Source organism: Primulina tabacum, chromosome 5, assembly GCF_025594145.1.
Source record: "Primulina tabacum isolate GXHZ01 chromosome 5, ASM2559414v2, whole genome shotgun sequence".
In the NCBI taxonomy this organism is placed as follows: Eukaryota; Viridiplantae; Streptophyta; class Magnoliopsida; order Lamiales; family Gesneriaceae; genus Primulina; species Primulina tabacum.
In genome coordinates, this window is record NC_134554.1 from 16,155,072 (window position 1) to 16,171,893 (window position 16,822).

At 34.3% G+C, this 16,822-nt stretch overlaps 1 protein-coding gene across 2 annotated transcripts; it reads right to left on the reverse strand.

The window, feature by feature from the left end:
* Window positions 1-13: 13 nt before the first annotated feature.
* LOC142547068 (V-type proton ATPase subunit a3-like) lies at window positions 14-9,059 on the reverse strand. 2 transcript variants are annotated; one of them, XM_075655140.1, is made up of 18 exons: window positions 8,744-9,059; window positions 7,830-7,874; window positions 7,303-7,425; window positions 7,120-7,227; window positions 5,884-5,994; window positions 5,630-5,803; window positions 5,311-5,448; window positions 4,787-4,894; window positions 4,477-4,584; window positions 4,171-4,319; window positions 3,400-3,553; window positions 2,231-2,391; window positions 1,952-2,158; window positions 1,594-1,777; window positions 1,389-1,469; window positions 1,088-1,281; window positions 783-842; window positions 14-458 (listed from the first exon to the last, which is right to left on the reverse strand). In XM_075655140.1, the coding sequence occupies exons 1-18, from the start codon at window positions 8,891-8,893 to the stop codon at window positions 254-256; spliced, it is 2,460 nt and encodes an 819-aa protein (XP_075511255.1). In that variant the 5' UTR covers window positions 8,894-9,059; the 3' UTR covers window positions 14-253. The 2 variants fall into 2 exon arrangements, with proteins under 2 accessions (XP_075511255.1, XP_075511256.1); XM_075655141.1 differs by lacking the exons at window positions 7,120-7,227; window positions 7,303-7,425; window positions 7,830-7,874; window positions 8,744-9,059 and adding an exon at window positions 6,869-7,019.
* Window positions 9,060-16,822: the final 7,763 nt, after the last annotated feature.

Consider the following 16,822-nt stretch of genomic DNA (forward strand, 5'->3'; position numbering starts at 1 on the left):
ACGAGGAAATAAATATCAACAGTAAAGGGATAAACAAACCATTAACTTTAAACGTCATCCAATGCAGGCCTCACGAGACTTGTTTATTAAGCTCAGTAACACAAATGAATACAAGACCAAGAGAACGCTCAACGTAAAAAGATTCACGCATAATCCCAGGCAACAATTTAAAGAATCATTACCTTCAATAGACTCCTGTCCATGCACATACAACGCATTGAATATTATTTGAACAGTAATTTGTCTTGAAGTATCATTCCTCTTCGTAATCGATTAAGGCAAATGAGAATGGATAAAACTTGTATCCATCTCCTTCATAGAACTTATTTTGGAACTCCACCCAATGTAGTCTCAAGGCATGGAGGAAGGCACTAAGTGTTTCCATCACTAACAACACACCAACAGTGGCGAATATGAAGACGATTATGCCAACAATAAGGATAATTACATTGTTATATCTGCCAAAAAAGAATGGTTAGTTGAGACAGGTCATATCATATGATGTCCTTGCAATTGCTAAAGATAAATAATAATCATGCATTTGTCTATAATAGTACCAGCACTTCTATAAAATGTCCTGTCATTCACTAAATATTAGATGTTAGTCAACTACCAGATTAAACATTGATTGGGTCAACCACATAGTCCACAATTAAAAGGCATCAAAAAATGGTTTGAATGATTGCCGCTCAAATTTAATGAAAGAAGTATGAAACAAGTTCAAAACCAATTCGTACTAACACCTGCAGACATAAATAGTTCAATGGAATAAATGAACTTACCCCCATGCAAGTAGAAGAACCTTCTCGTAGAACACACTGGACAACTCAGAGTGGGCAAGACTGATCATCACCAAACAAAGAAATAGATAAAAAAAAAAACGTTTGTTAGCAACTTGAACTCAACACTCAAAACATGAGAAAGAACTAGGATCTTGCCATCGATGGCAGTTCTCCATAATTTTATAAGTTCACTTAAACACCCTTACACTATTTAATTATACATGTATAACTGAAGAGAGAGATACAAAGCGGAAGGCAAACATTCACCGTGTATAGGCCAAATACAGAGTGTAGTAAAACGATACCTAAGAGCCCATAAACGAAGATAAGACGCTGTATTTGAGACTGCCCCGAGCACAAATTCTATTGTATGGATAAGTTGGTGCACAAAAACTTCACTGAATTCGAACTCTTCGTGAACATGGGAATTGTGATTTGCTTCCGGTTGCAACGACTCGTCTGTTCCTGGAAGGGGTGCATAAGACTCTCCATGGTGCCTCTGAATATATGGTATAGAAAACGTCGAGATAATATGACAAGGTATTAGAATATTATGTTCAAAATTTGTAATGGCTAAACTAAAGAAAAAGGTAAAAACTTGCATACGTTGTGTTCTCGCTTCAAAAGGAATGGCTTTGGGAACAACATCCATGGTACAGAAACAAGTGCCAACAGTAACAAAACAAGCTGGTTGTGCAAATAATGAAATAAGTTTATGCAAACCCCAGGAAGTATTAAGAGCTTCGATTGAAGTGAGATGAAATGAAATTAATCAAAAGACTGTGACATTTTATTTTCTGTAATTCCCAACCTGAGCTGTCTTCTGACCAGGGAACAGCTGGTTTTCACCAAGCTCATCCGTAGGACTCAAAAACATGTATATCATAACATGATATAAGTCAGCTTGGGATCCAGTGCACCATTTAATGATAACAAGGACAGAAAGGTAGCCAAACAGACTGTTCAAGAATATCATTTGGGGAATAAATTGGAACCTGCGACACCACAGGGTCAGTATGAGTAGACAGGGAGATGTAAGTCACTATATAGAATATCCGTTGAATTTCCGTTCAAATAGTTGTCCAACAAAGCACTTCTATATGAAATTTATCTAGATTTAATCAGTAAACGTGTTATCAGGAAGTATCTTTTGAATTAAATTGAGTTACCATGTATTCAGGCTATTCTTGAAGAATTTGGCATTAAAGTAGCTCAATATTATTCCCAGGTTCATCTGAGAAACTCCAAGTAGGATGGACATTTTCATTTTCAATGAATTAAGGAATGGTAGCTCACTGCGTGTACCATGCCATGCAGGGTCCACTCCAAACGGGTAGGTGTCTCGTTCTTTAATCAAGCCCACAGTAGTAGAATCCCTACAAGAATTAAAAAGTTCACATACAAGCAGAGCTGCGACATTAACATAAGACTCAAGATCAATGAAATACCTGCAAGATGTATCACGACACACATACGCTGAACGAGCAAATAATTCAAATGGCACAGAAAAAAATTCATTATAGATCAACCCGGTGTAAATTGAGAAAAGTGCCATAAGCAGAATGACATATCGACCACCGAAGGTCATTTCCATGATGTCTCCAAGTTTCTGCATTTATGGAGATCGATAAAATCACTTCACTAATTTCACTCATATATAAGAAATAGAAATTTTCAAGCTTACAATGCCAAATCAATGATGTCATCAGCACAATTCTAAATGCGGTCAACATAAAGAACAATCCCTTGCTCCAAAAATTGTAATCTCAAACGAAAAAATATGAGGAGGTCTTAGAAGTGAAACAAAAAAAAGAAGATATATATCTCCAAAACATTATCCAACATTACATCTCAGGAAGTATATGTAAGCTTTTCAAAGTGACAAGTAAATCCGTACTAAAACTAGTAGTTTGACTTGCATTTGCTCAAATTGCTCGACTCACCCTCTACATTCCAAAAGATATTAACTCATCCAAACATGACTATGACACTATTCGCGAGATCTATGCAAAACAATACTGCGACTGTGGAATAGATGAATGATTTTACATAACTTGTTAAAAACAACAATCACAAAGAAAATAAGCAGAGCTCAATATGCTAAATCGCTCAATCCAATTTTATGACCAGAAACAGGACAAATGATCCAACAAGTGACTAGAAAAGAACAAGAAAGTTGTACAAAAGAAAAAAAGTCCCATTGCTAATAACTAAATACTAGCAGCTGCACACAAACTTAGTGCATGTGCAACACATTACACATTTTAACAATTTTAAATAATAGAATTTTAATGTGTTGTTACGCTATCGCTTGACTAAAAAACAAAACAAAATAAACCAAGAAATTAAATCAATATTTTAGGAAAAATTAAGGAGAGACACTAAAAGACAAGTAAATTCTCTACAACCTCCATACAGAGATAGCTGAGTTAATAATCAATAGAGCACACAATCAGTAACATTTTGCAAAATAACCGATGCTTTTATATGGTAATGTGTTTATGGAGTCCCAAAAAATTTTTTATAAGATGTAAGTTTTTAACAAAAGGAGATAGATAAAGAAACAATAATTGCAAATATTCTATTTGATAGCTAAATCAAACAAGTATGTGATTACCTGACTAGAGAGTTTTTTCTCTCTGATAATAAAAAATAGTGTTGCTAGTAGAAGGCATATGCCATGACCCCAGTCACCAAACATGACAGCAAAAAGGAATGGAAACGTGACAATGGTGAATACACCAGGGTTTGCTTCCTGATACTTGGCAACTCTGCAACATGTAAACTGAGTGGCATGAAATTTCATGCAGGGTATAGTTTGTCTTAAAACAAATGCTGCACTCAATGCATCGGATATTGTAATATAGAAACACGACATAGTATCAGGTCAAGGTTTTGAGGTGTGGAGTAATACTTGGCTAATACTTGGAAGTGGATGTGAAATGTAACAAAAAAAAGCCTACCTCTAGAAACTATCTCAGGTACATCAATTAAATTTATGAAGGTCGCAATGTAAGCAAAAGGTCCATAATTTCTACGCAACTTGACAACATTCCTTAGGGGCCAGAAACAAATTCTCAGCTTTATGAACTTTAAGGTAGTAGAATATTAATTTTTTAATCATGGAAACAGGTAGCTATATTAAGACAAAAAAGTACATGAAGATTCCCATGCTATAAAGCCAATATGCATAGTCATAGCCATGTTGCTGTTTTTTCAAATTTCAGATGCTAGCAGTTCCATTTTCCATATCACCATTTGATTAGCTCTTTGACAAGTGAATATCCAAAACAAAGAGCTTATACTTGAAGTCTTGAATGAACCTAAATGTGTGTACCAGTTTACCAACACTATCACATTAAATCTCTTCACTACAGAGAAAACTCACCCATATGCATCAACAATCTCTTGGTAAGCTGTAGTGAATTTGTTTGTTCGAAAATATGTAGGTGGCATTTCACGTGTTTGCAAGATTTGAAAAATAGCATCAACTTGTGAATTGGAGTCATGTGTAGCCCTATGCAATGCATCCTGAATCTGAAAATAAGAAACATCCTCTTCTGGAGTGAGCAATAACGTTAAGACATAGCACTTCACTTTGAAATCTCATGATTCAAAGCAACAACTGCGACCAAAATTGCCATCGCACAAATCAATAAGAGATTAGAAAAAAAATGTGGGGGATACTAGTCACCTGTTTTGATGCAAAAACAGGACTCCATCCTTCTGCCACTAGACATTTCTTGGTGACATCTATGCTGAGCATATTCAGAGTATGATAAATGGATTTCTCCTTCCTCACCTTCATTTAAAAAAAATAGTTTATCAAATTCATAAGACATTAAAATATAATAAATTTTAGAAACAGGAACAACTATTAACATGCCAAAACACTCTGGCTTTCGTACATGGTTGATCATTCACGGCTTAGCTGCTGTTTTTTATATAAACCCAACAAAAATTAAGAAAACTACAAGCAATTTGTTAAACCATGGTTCACAGACCAAGAAGTTCCATTGCTCGAATTGTTCTCCAATAATTTGCAGCAAGTTTCCACGATGCACCAGGCCCGCATCAATTGTAGTTTTTAACTCTGAGAGTCTACCGGAGGTCTGAAATGGAAGCAGAAGTAACACAAGAGTACAATTTCAGTATCTCATATGAGATCATCAAAGAAGAAAAAATGAAAAAAAAATACCTCAATAAACATTTAATATGAGAGGAAAATTATGCAAAGTACTACCCAGAGATAATTGAAAAATAGAGTAACCAAAGAAATTAAGTGTCATGAAATATGCGGGAGAAAGGGAAAGAAATCCACGTCCTGTCTACAGCAAAAATATAGGATAGCAGCCTGGTGGCAATCAAGAGAAAAAGAAACAACTAGAGGAAAGTTCAAATTTAATCCAAATTGCAAAAATCAAGAAACTAAGTAAAAAAGAAAATGAGCAAAAAATAAAAGACGGGTTTGTGACAATTGGGTCCGTTACAAATAAATAATACATGAACTAAAATGTATCTTGTATACCTCCGTAACAATTTGAGCTTGCTTGCTCAGGTCCTCATTGAAAGCATACCGATTTGCTCCAAATGCTTCACATATTTTGAGAATTTTGTTTTTTGACCTCTCTCCAGAAAAGAAGATAGCAAATACATTTTTTTCGACCTATGTCATAAAAAACAAAAATTAGTTTTCTCCACATTAGTCTTCAGTCATGAGCAAAACATGAGTAATCGACCTTTTTTTAAATACCACAATCACTGAACAAATAATGGATCTAAGCATGACTCAGACCGTAAATGTGTCATAAGAACCACATAAATTAATCCAGATAGTTTGTACAAACCTTCTCCCCAGATACAGGATCAATGACTGTCTCATCAACTGCAGCCTGCTTCAGAAACACGTTACCCCTGGTAGCACGGAATAAAATCCTCTCAAAGGCCATTGATTTCCCCCTGGGAACAAGTCCAGTGATGAATCCTAATTTAACTTGCTTGGTAGAATCAACTGTCACTCCCTGATAGCAGAACACATCTCTGAATAAGAGTGAAATCCCCAACTTAAACGGGATCAAATATCAACAGTTCAAATTTGTACCTGCTCTGATAATAGTGGAGTTTCCAAGGACTCCTCACCACTTTGATTTGATGAGTATTCTGTTTGACGAGCCTCAGCACTGCTCATTGCAGAGTTAAAAAATTCACCAGCCTAAGGAAATATAACAGCATTTACAATAGCCAACATGGGTCATCAACCAAAAATGGAGTAAAACTAGGAAAAAAACATGGAACATGTGGAAAAAAATAAAAAAAAAATCAATAATGAAAAAGCAAGCAGTGAACAAAAATAAAAGGGGATATTTCTAAGGTCTCTAATTATGCAGATGTAATCAAGAATAGAAGTTGCACAAACAATTCATTTCATGTAATAGACATCAATTCCTAGCTGGTACTGCCTTAAGAAACATCTCTCGATATATGTAAATGCAATGGACAAGACTATCCTTTATGTCACATTACTGCCAAAAATCCAAGGCAGCGTTGGGTAATGCTTTTTGTTTCCATTCTCCCAAAAAAGAAGAATAATGATAATAATAATAATAATAATAATAAACATACATGTTGATACTCAATTATTCTATTACATTTTAACTCAACATGTTTCATTTCGAAATATTAAAAATTTTCATAAACAAATAAAATAACAAAATATAAAAGATGACATCACTAACCCAACAAATCTTTATGACGTGACATCTACACTAAGATGTAATTGATTCAAAAATTTAAACTAACCATGCATCATATTCTTCAACACAACCTTCTACAACACACATTCTCAAAAAAATTCCTAATACCCACAATCATACTACCAAAAATTACCCAAATGTCATGCAGCATTTGATAAACTTGTGTTGTGAATTCTTTTGCTTCTTTTTTTTATGAGAACTTGTGTTGTAAGTTTAACGTAACAGTAATAAGCAAATCTCAGCAACAATGGATGGCTTCCTCAGTGAAACAAATACAGAGAGAATTGTGGAGGTAAGGTGATGGAACAGAAAAGTCAGTTGTATGAATCATACCAATATCCTTTTCACTTCTCACTGCTGTTGGTCATAATGTAAGTGATACTTCTCGGGTGTTCTGGAAGAATAAATCTTTTGTATTAATGATCAACTTAAGGTTTTTTTAGGCTCTTCCCAAAAAAGGAGCTACAAGAAGGATGCTCACATTATTTTTTGTTACATATTTTTTCTACTTCTCTGCATAACTCAAGTGAGCAATAGATATCTACAACAAAAGCTATGAACACTGAGAAATAAAAATGCCATGCCTTTTGGAGAACGAGCCTGTATTCTCCTAGTTCGTTATAGGATCGCTGCAACTTTTCACTATTTGCGTTTATTTCAACCAGCTCAGCTTCAAGGTCCCCGAGTTTAACCTAAAAATCAGCAAAGAGCCAGGGTCAAATGCATTTGATAGTTAGAGTGAGGTAAATACAAAAACCAAAACATACCTCAAGGTCATCCAAACTAAGAACAGGTTGTGTCGTAGATCTTGCTTCAGGTGACAACCCTGCCTTTGACATTTGGTCACGAAAAAATCTCAACTTTCGTGCCATTTCTCCGCATCTTTTAATCTTCAGAAGAAACAAAAGGAAAAGAAAAAAAGAAAAAAATTGCAGGGCCATTAGAAGAATAATTTATGCAGCTGCAGAATGCGTTTATTAAAAACCTACAGGTGATAAGTTGTATGTTTGACTATACAAGAATGAACATGATAATCAAAAAGAATATAGCAAAAAATCAATTGACATTCTTATGGAATAAATAATTTAAGAGTTTTTCCTAGGATAATCAAGCAAGAGAAAAACGAAGACTCTAACGGCTGCATTAACACAGCCTGGCATCACAAACACAAGCTCCAATCTCATGCTGTTAACTTGTCACTACCCAAATATATCTGCCATGAAAGTTTTTCCAAAATCATCCAAATGGCAATTTGAGTTATAACAATTGTCTTCTAATAATAACTGACATTTACCTGGGTGGCATATGTTCGTTGGAATGGACTTTTTTCCACATTCAGCTGCAAGGAAGAAATTATAACATTATATTTAAGATGAAGCGGCTCACAAACTCAAAAGGCAACAAATTTAAGGTATACAGTAATAATCCAAGAGCATACTTATAGCAAACATAGTTCATATAAGTCAGGAAAAACATTCAAAAACAAAACTATTTAAATAAAACAGTGTGTAAACAGGTATCAACTTTCACGTCATCGCTTGATGGCCATTTGAGATTACAACTTCGAGAAATATTATCATAAAGAAAGGTTTTTAGATAGTTTTCAAAGACACTTTATTCATGAAGTATGAAGTCCTAACGAAGATGGATTTTAATTGCGCGGAGCCTGGATATGCCATTGCCACAGTAAATGGCTGAAGTTTCTAGAGAACTGCAAATATCTGGTTACTGAAGAATTTTTACAGAAAGGCTAGCTTCAGTGCAACGACAAAATTTCAATTTAAAACCCCTAACTTCTAACTGCAAAAATTAAGCACAATGTCATCGCTCGAAACAAAACCTAACTCCAGTGCATTGATTCAAAACACTACATAATACCAATCAAACAAGCAAACCAATAGAATCAAATCAAATAACAGTCACATTCCATAGTCTCAAGTCTCAACATCTCTGTTTTTCGTCTAAACGTAATCCAGATTCTCTCAAGAGCAACTCGGCAAATGATTGCGAAGTACCAAATACTAGAATCAATACTTCTCCATCTTCTTCAGAAACAAATTAATAAAGACAATTTAGAATCAATCACAAGCATAAATCAATCACCCAAGCAACAATAGCAAAACCTAGCTACATCACATTACCGAAAAATTCTCAAATTAAATCAAAATTTCACCAGCAAAAGACATATAAAGAATAAGCCATACTAACATCTTTGAATTGTATAAGACCGATGTCTCCAAGGTACGAGATTGAGAGATTAGCAGATTCGACGGGGATAATGATTTGGACGAGCTGCATCGGTTCGGACCGCATCAGATCCATCGGCGGACAGCATCCTCCTCTCCCCCTATCCCCCATCTTCAGCAGTTCGATTCGATTTCCTCTCTCTGTGCAGATATTTATGTATGGAGAAATCTCAGGTGACCTTAAGAATTAAGAAATTTGGGTGATTGAATGAATAATGCAGGGGGAATCACATCACTGTCAGAGAGAACATAAGAGGTGGATGGATGGGATTATCTTATATTACCGCCCCAGGGTGCAATATTCTCGCTCAATGTACAATGAGTAATCGCAGTTTACCCCCTGAAATGATTTATTATCCCATCATGACCCAAAAGATATTTTCTCGTCTTTTAATATATATATTTTTTTTTAATTCTTGAGTTCGAGATCTAGTTAAATTAGATTTCGAACTTGTCTCGAATTTGATACTACTTTCTTTTTTACATTATATATATGATATAAATTGCATATGGATTCACTATTTTCAATAAATATAAATCAATAGTAAAATATATTTTTAAAATTAAAATTGAAAATCCCTATATTTGTGAAACGTGTATTTTCAAACGATCAAAGATGAAACTATTCCAAAATTGGAGTTCTAAAAAATAAAAATAATATTTTAAATATTTCATATCATGCGAAAAACTTCAACGAATATATGATGTTACGAATAATTAATACATTTAATATATTATTATTGTTTTTTTTACCACATGGTCATATCATTTTAATTTTGATTAGTCCAATTTTGACATAGTTAATAAATTGATATATATATATATAAATTGCATACCACAAAAAAAATGACAAGTTGGAGATTTCAACTATTGATTTTAAAATATAAAATAATAACTCATTGATTTTAAAGAGGTTTCAACCTTTTTCACTTGAGACAACAAGTCTGTAGTCGAGTTAACTCATTCTAGAATGATACCTTATTCGAAGTTATCGTCATGCATTCTTTTTCTGGAGTTATTGCTCTTTCAATTATTATTATTTTTTTTTATAGGGGAAAGGTATATTATTTATTGACTAATCAAAATGTAAGTCGATACAAGTTTAAAAAGCAAATCCGAAAAATCCCCATGCACCCAAATAAAAGGTGAAGGGGAAGAAACCGAAAATTTAGTTAAAACATGAGCCACTCTGAGTCGAAGATGGCAAAATGAATAAACCACAGGACTCAAGATAATCTTCTTAAGCTCAGCCGCAATGGTTTCTTGTCTAGTTTGGTGACTCTTTGCATCGCAAAAAGAGAATCTATCATAAGTAGTAACTATAACATCTTGATATTCTTCTTAAGTAAAATCTTTAGACTTTCGTGTATCATCGTTAATTCACCATGTATTACCGAAATGAGTGACGTTGTTTATTGTCCAAAAGCCATAATCAGTTTTCCTTTGTGATCTCGAAGAGCACCCCCGACAGCATAAGAATTCACATGTGGAATGTATGAAGCATCCACGTCCATACTCAACATCCCAAGAGGGGTGATTGTCATTTCGTCGCCGACTTCTCCCTTTAAGAATCTGATTCCTGAATCTCAAGTCTCTACACGAACTGGAATTCGTCAAGAAACCGCAAACACCGGCCAATATCAATCTCATATTTTCACCCCTTGCGATTATGAAGAATTTTGTTCCTTTCCTTCCAAATCGCCCACGAGCATGTGGCCATCTTCTCAAAATCGTATCTCCTTAGTTTGTGTTGTTATGTAATCGGTTTTCTCGTGTCTAAAACGCAGCGGAAGTTTAAATTTTTTTAATTTGACATTCAAATATTATATTAGACACTCGTTTTTAAACAAAACAATCATTTATAAAGTGTTTGTAAATATAGCTTTAATGAATAAATCACTTGACATCAGTTATTCCGATATTAGCGGATATAGATCTTGTTGTTATTCCCTATAAACATTCTTCAAAATCTCCTTTCTTCAATCCTCCTATCAAGTCCACGACTGGATCAAATGTTCATCTTCTAAATTACACTAGAAAATTTATAAGAGATTAGATATCAAAAATCAAGAGGCTACTCGAACCCTTAAAATTCTTAGGAGTGGCCGAAATTTTTAGCTTGAGGAGAGGAGAGGATTTACGAATTCTTTTAAGAGTGTGGAGGCTAAGGTTATGTAGCCTCTATACTATAATATCAATCCAAGACCTAATTTTCGTAATTGTAGATTTAGGTTTTTTTTAATTAATATTAATGAGTTTGATCAATTAATTAGACTAGTCTAATTGGTTTAATTAATTAAAGTTCATTAAAATTTTAATTATTTAGCATATTAGACTTAAACTCCTACAAGCTCATCATGCATACCCGATTTTCATTAAATTTTTTATAAACTCAACATTTGAGTTTGATAATTTAAATTCTCAAATTTTAAAAATTCAACTCCTTGAATTTATTATCTCCAAATTTCGATTATCATCAATTCAACTCTTTAATTTACTATATCATAGTTTCATACAAATTCAACTCCTTGAATTTATTCTCTCACCGGGAACAAATGATCTGGTGCTTATGTGACCCTCAATGGTTCAGAGATACAGCTAGTTACGGATTAATAGCTCTTTGTGATTCAGTAAATTTTTCCTTTATTCGGGTTGACCCTAATTTGCCTCATTCCAAGTGCCAACATTTGATCATGAGAATGTCAGAAATCATTTTCTGATTAAACCCATCGAAATATGGTAAAGGCGTCTAGTAGCATTACTCCATGATTCACTAGGTATCACTGATAGTGCCTACAAGAACCAATAGGTTATGATTAGCGTATAGTATGGTTCATTCATCTCATATATCTCGATCGATTCATCAACTATTGGTTCATCGATGGATGCATATTAAATTAGATAGCTATCTGATACAATCATGAAATATTCATAGTGTCATCGCATGGACAATTAGATAACTTTTTCCTTAATTTACATTTCACACTCTGGCTAGAGATTTCATGCACTATTATTTCGTTGGATCACATTGGATATCCACACCTGTAAGTGAGCGGTGAATTTCAGCTACAATGTATTGGCTCCTACATATTTCGTAATTGCACACAACCTCGCCACTTCGTGACCCTCCTAGAGTCGGTAAACGAGTCAAAGCTCAAACCTAGCATATAGGGCCTCAGTGTATCCCGAGTTTTAAGGACTAATGATGTACAATCACAACCACAGACTTTTCATCTCGATGAATGATAACCATTTGGAAAGTACGAGGGATGGTTATTCGGTACAATCATCGTATAATTACTCATTTGCATGATTGGACATCTCTATGTCCCTACCATGAAACACGGTACACAATATTACAAAGGTTATTCTCAAGCTCAAACGACATTTATCCTTGTTTTTAGGCGGTTGAATCGACTAGGAACAATTTTAGAATATATAATGTTTACAAATGAGTTTCAAGATCGAATTACGATTCATTTGTATTAAAATATAATCAAGAATTTTATCTATACTAATCGCATAGGTATACAGATAAAGTAAAATGAAACCATAAAATGTAAATTATATTAAAATAAATATTATTATTTACAACTGAGTCGATAAATTCCTTAGTCAACCGTTGGCTTACAGAATAGCTAACTCTAACACATGCATCAACCAGCAGCATACATCACTTGATTCTTGGTTCTGAATTCGGTCAGAAAGGTTAATAATTCAGTTTCCTTCCAACTGGCCACCTTGTCGGTCGAGCATAAGAATAGAGCATGGCCCAATGTTATTCTTCCATTATTGCACAAGGGGAAGCGGCTCTACACCAGAACGTGGTGATTCAATATGTTCCAGCTTGTAGCAATGGAATCATGGAGCACCTTCCACCAAATATTTTGATTTTTGGTGGTAGCATTAAGGACCATAGAAACTTCCACCAAGCTTTCATAGTAACGTCCGATTGATTTCCCGGATGGGTGTACATCCCTATCCCCAGCCGGTATCCTTCTCGCACAAAAAAATTCCTTTTGGATCATGTCGCATTACCGCATGTCCTCTTTATTGGTTGCCAATAGTGGGATATTTACAATCTTTGTTGTTACGAATTATGGGAATTTGTTGTTAATGAAGTTCTCATCACATCCTCCATTTGATATGAGTGACTGAACCATCAGATTACCATTCACATTGGGATGTGTTGACCCAGGCAACCTTAAAATCTTGGAACCCATTTGTCCTTGTACATATGTACTCATATGTCGTTAACAACTCGCCACATCAGTCTTTCCTCCAATAAATCCCTACTCCAAACCAAAGATCGCCAAATATCGAACAAGTTGTGACCCAGTCCAGCTTCCATTAAGTCAATGTGTTTAAAATAGCTTGATTTGTGCACCCTAGATATTATAGAATCCGAGTTATTTATAATGTATCAGTTTGCTTTGCAAGCAAAGCTTTGGTGAAAACTTCTAGCTTTTGAAACCTCATACATTCCATACATTTAGGCTTGCTAAGTGTATCCCAGTTTTTCCAATGCATTTTCTTTCTTCCGTTTTCAACTTCCCACCAGAAGTCAGTACACGTCTTCTCAATTCCAATGCATCTCGCTTTAGGAAGTCGGAAACAAGCCATGGCATATATTGGTATCGCTTAAAGTACGGAATTTATAAGAACTTCCTTCCCACACACCTTTTTACTGCGCAAATAAAAGGATGGGAGTCCCAGATATACCTCATGTCCATGAACCACTGGAATGCTAGCCCAAACAAAAAACATGCTTCAAATCTAGAAGGAAAAAAATAATTTAATTCAATATGTTTTAAATGTAGCATATAATAATTAGAAACAAGGTATAATATTTTCGACATCCACAAAAAATTCCACATAAATCATATGTTCAAGTTGATACACCCCTGGGAATACCGCTTTGGCCCAAAAAGATTATGAACTCATCGATGACCACTCTGAAGAAGAAGAAGATGAACAAAGAGTCATCCCCTTATCCTTGAACCAAAAACATCGATGTTTACAAAAATAATCAATGTAAATTAAATTGTTGCTTATATTTGTTCTGTTGAGTTATTTTCCATCCCATATGTTAGATTATTTTATCAAATCCATAAAATAATTTAATTGTGGTCAGCGTATTTTATTAATATAAATATAAAACAAATCAAAGAATAATGTTTGGATTAATATGATAAACCTCTTGATATCTGATTTACCATATCTTGTATAAATACTATCAAGATTTGCCGAATCTTTACTTTCTTATGATGATTAGAGAATATATATAAATAGTTACTTATAGGGTAGGGTTCCTAAATAAATACAATTATTCAGTAATTACACCATATCAGAAATTGCATAAATGTTTAAAAGATTATTTTTTCCAGTATTTGTGGGATATCGTCAGTTCTTATCTCAAATTCAATATCAATGACTAGATGTTAGAATTTGTTCTCGTTTATATTTACACGTCTCAATCTTTACAAATTATATTTAAGCATTGATCAATCGAATTTAGTTCATTATTATGTATATTCTTAACAGTTGATATCCAGCAATTTTTGCCTCTACCGTGATATAATTGAAATTTTTGATCTATGCAAAAAGAATTCAAAAAATGTAAGGACAAAATTTTAATTTGTTACATGAATTTTGATATAATTTTTGTGGAGGCACGTGCTCCTGATTAACATTTAATGACCAAACAAACATGATTCGTTAATTTAAAGAGTGAAAGCGATTAAAAAATTTCCTTTCTGGGCCAATAGAAATTTTGCCCTAACTTTCCCGTAAGTAGCACATCACAAAAATTTCCAAACAACACAAACAACATTTATATACTCGAAATAAAGTTATAACATAAATTCACCAACCTACAGCCGCACTGGCCAGGACTAACACATGCAGAGCCAACAAGGGTCGATCACACAACTATCCATCCAAAATATCGTAAAAATAATAGTACAGCTACACATGACATTCTCTGGCATTAGTATGACTCGATGATATAATACACACATATATATGTACTATATATATCTGGGAACTCTCAATCAACAACCCAACTACTGGGCACCTCTACCTGACGCTTCACCAGACGCGTCAAAGCCTCCTGGATAACCTGTTATGGCATCAAAAACAAATACAACATAAAAGAAAAGAAGGGTCAGGTCCCAATACGACGAACAATTAAAATTATGACATCTATAACTGACATGAAATAAAATCAAGTAAAATGGAATGAAATGCAATGCAATGCGTGTCGGTAACAGCGAAATAACGGATACCAAAACGGATTCCAAATGAAACGCATCAGCAATAAGAACAGTGCCACCCGTGCCAGGAATGCAGCAACAAAAACATCAAGCCGCCGCTCATCCATGCACGTAGCATCGAGGGTCCGATAGCGACCCGATCAGTCCCCGTGCAGTCATCAGGACTCAGGAGTGTATTAATCCTATCACTCGCTACATCGATGAGTTGTCAGGAGTGATCTAATCATATCACTCGCTCCATAGATGACTCAACAGCTTAACAGATCAATAATGATAGCAATCAACGGAGTCAAGGCTCGAAATGCTATGCGCTAATAGTATCAACTTAAATAAATGCATTAATGCAATCACGTTATTCACAAAAACACCTAAGGCACGTCACAACTCATTACAAAATACTTAACATTATTTAATATCATTATAGATGTCATAATAAAACAGTTAATTCATACCTCAACTGAACACATAATTTACCACTGAAATATCTTAAGGATTTCTCGAAAAATCCAATCATGTGGCAAATAATGCATTTCATATCAAGTTCCATTTATTTTTCCGATATTCACCAATTTAACCTAAATTTCCAAAAATCATAATTTAGGCTTTAAGATTTCTAAAATTAATATACAACAATTCTATAGCGTTTAAACTCCTAATTATTGAACACTAAAATTCGAAAACCCATTTATAAAATTCTGAGTTTTCGAAATTATGCGTAATTAAATTTTGAAATTTTATTAATACCTCCAATTAGCTCCGATATAGCACCTACAATCAATAATACAATATATATTAATTGTTGGAATCCAAATGAATTAAAATACCCAAAATTCAAAACCCTAAAATCTGAATTTTTACCTCTAAAATTGCTCAAAGCTTCGAATTCAAGCTTCAAACAACATAACCAGAGTTTTCTTCCAAATTTTCCGGCGAAAACTGGAGGCGGTCGGCTAGGGTCGCGACTTGGATTCGCGATTTTCCTTGCGAAATAAGTATCAATAGAAAGCTGACATCGATGTCTTCTCAAATATGTATTTAGTTTAATTTTTGGGCAATCGGAGTGGCCACAATCGATGAACGAAGCTTCGAAATTGAAGAAGAAAGAAGAAGCTTTCGGCCGTTTACAGAAAGTTACGGATGAGAAAGATAAAGTTACAATTATTATTTTATATCATTATTTTAACTTATTTAATGAAATTGAGCTGGGCTTTAGGGAAAATGGGTTGGGCTCTAACAATATTCGAAATAAAAATGAGTAGGTCTTTTGTGAGACGGTCTAACAGATCTTTATTCGTGAGACATATCAACTATGCTCATATTTTGAATAAAAATTAATACGATTGACATAAAAAATTATATTTTTTCATGGGTGACTCAAATAAAAGATTTGTCTCACAAAAAATTCACTAATAAAACCGTCTGACAAGATTTTTTGTGATTAAAAATAAGCCTCGAATCAAGATCTCAAATTTTAATTCAAAATTGCACTATAAATCCAAGCTTTGAAATTAATGAATTCGTAGTCATACGGAACCCAACTCCGAAACTAGGGCTATTGGTCGTAAGCCCATGTCGGCGCAACCATAATCTGTCGTTGTCTGTAGTACGAAGTCTACGTATTTGCTAAAAAAATCCCACCTTCAGTACGCGGACGTTCTTCTTTGATTTTTGACCGATTTTTGTTCGAATTCGGTTCTTTGAGAAGCGGCCTTTTGCATTAGAAGGTCGATTAAGTCAAACACGACACATTAGAGAAGGAAATCAAC

What these genes read in the sequence shown, in the direction of transcription:
- LOC142547068 (XM_075655140.1), bottom strand. Translation starts at nt 8,893, where the DNA reads ATGGGGGATAGGGGGAGAGGAGGATGCTGTCCGCCGATGGATCTGATG. An exon ending in AACGAACATATGCCACCCAG is followed by an intron (nt 7,426 to 7,829) that starts GTAAATGTCAGT and finishes TTTCTTCTGAAG; the next exon opens with ATTAAAAGATGCGGAGAAAT. An exon ending in CTTCGTTTATGGGCTCTTAG is followed by an intron (nt 843 to 1,087) that starts GTATCGTTTTAC and finishes GGTGATGATCAG; the next exon opens with TCTTGCCCACTCTGAGTTGT.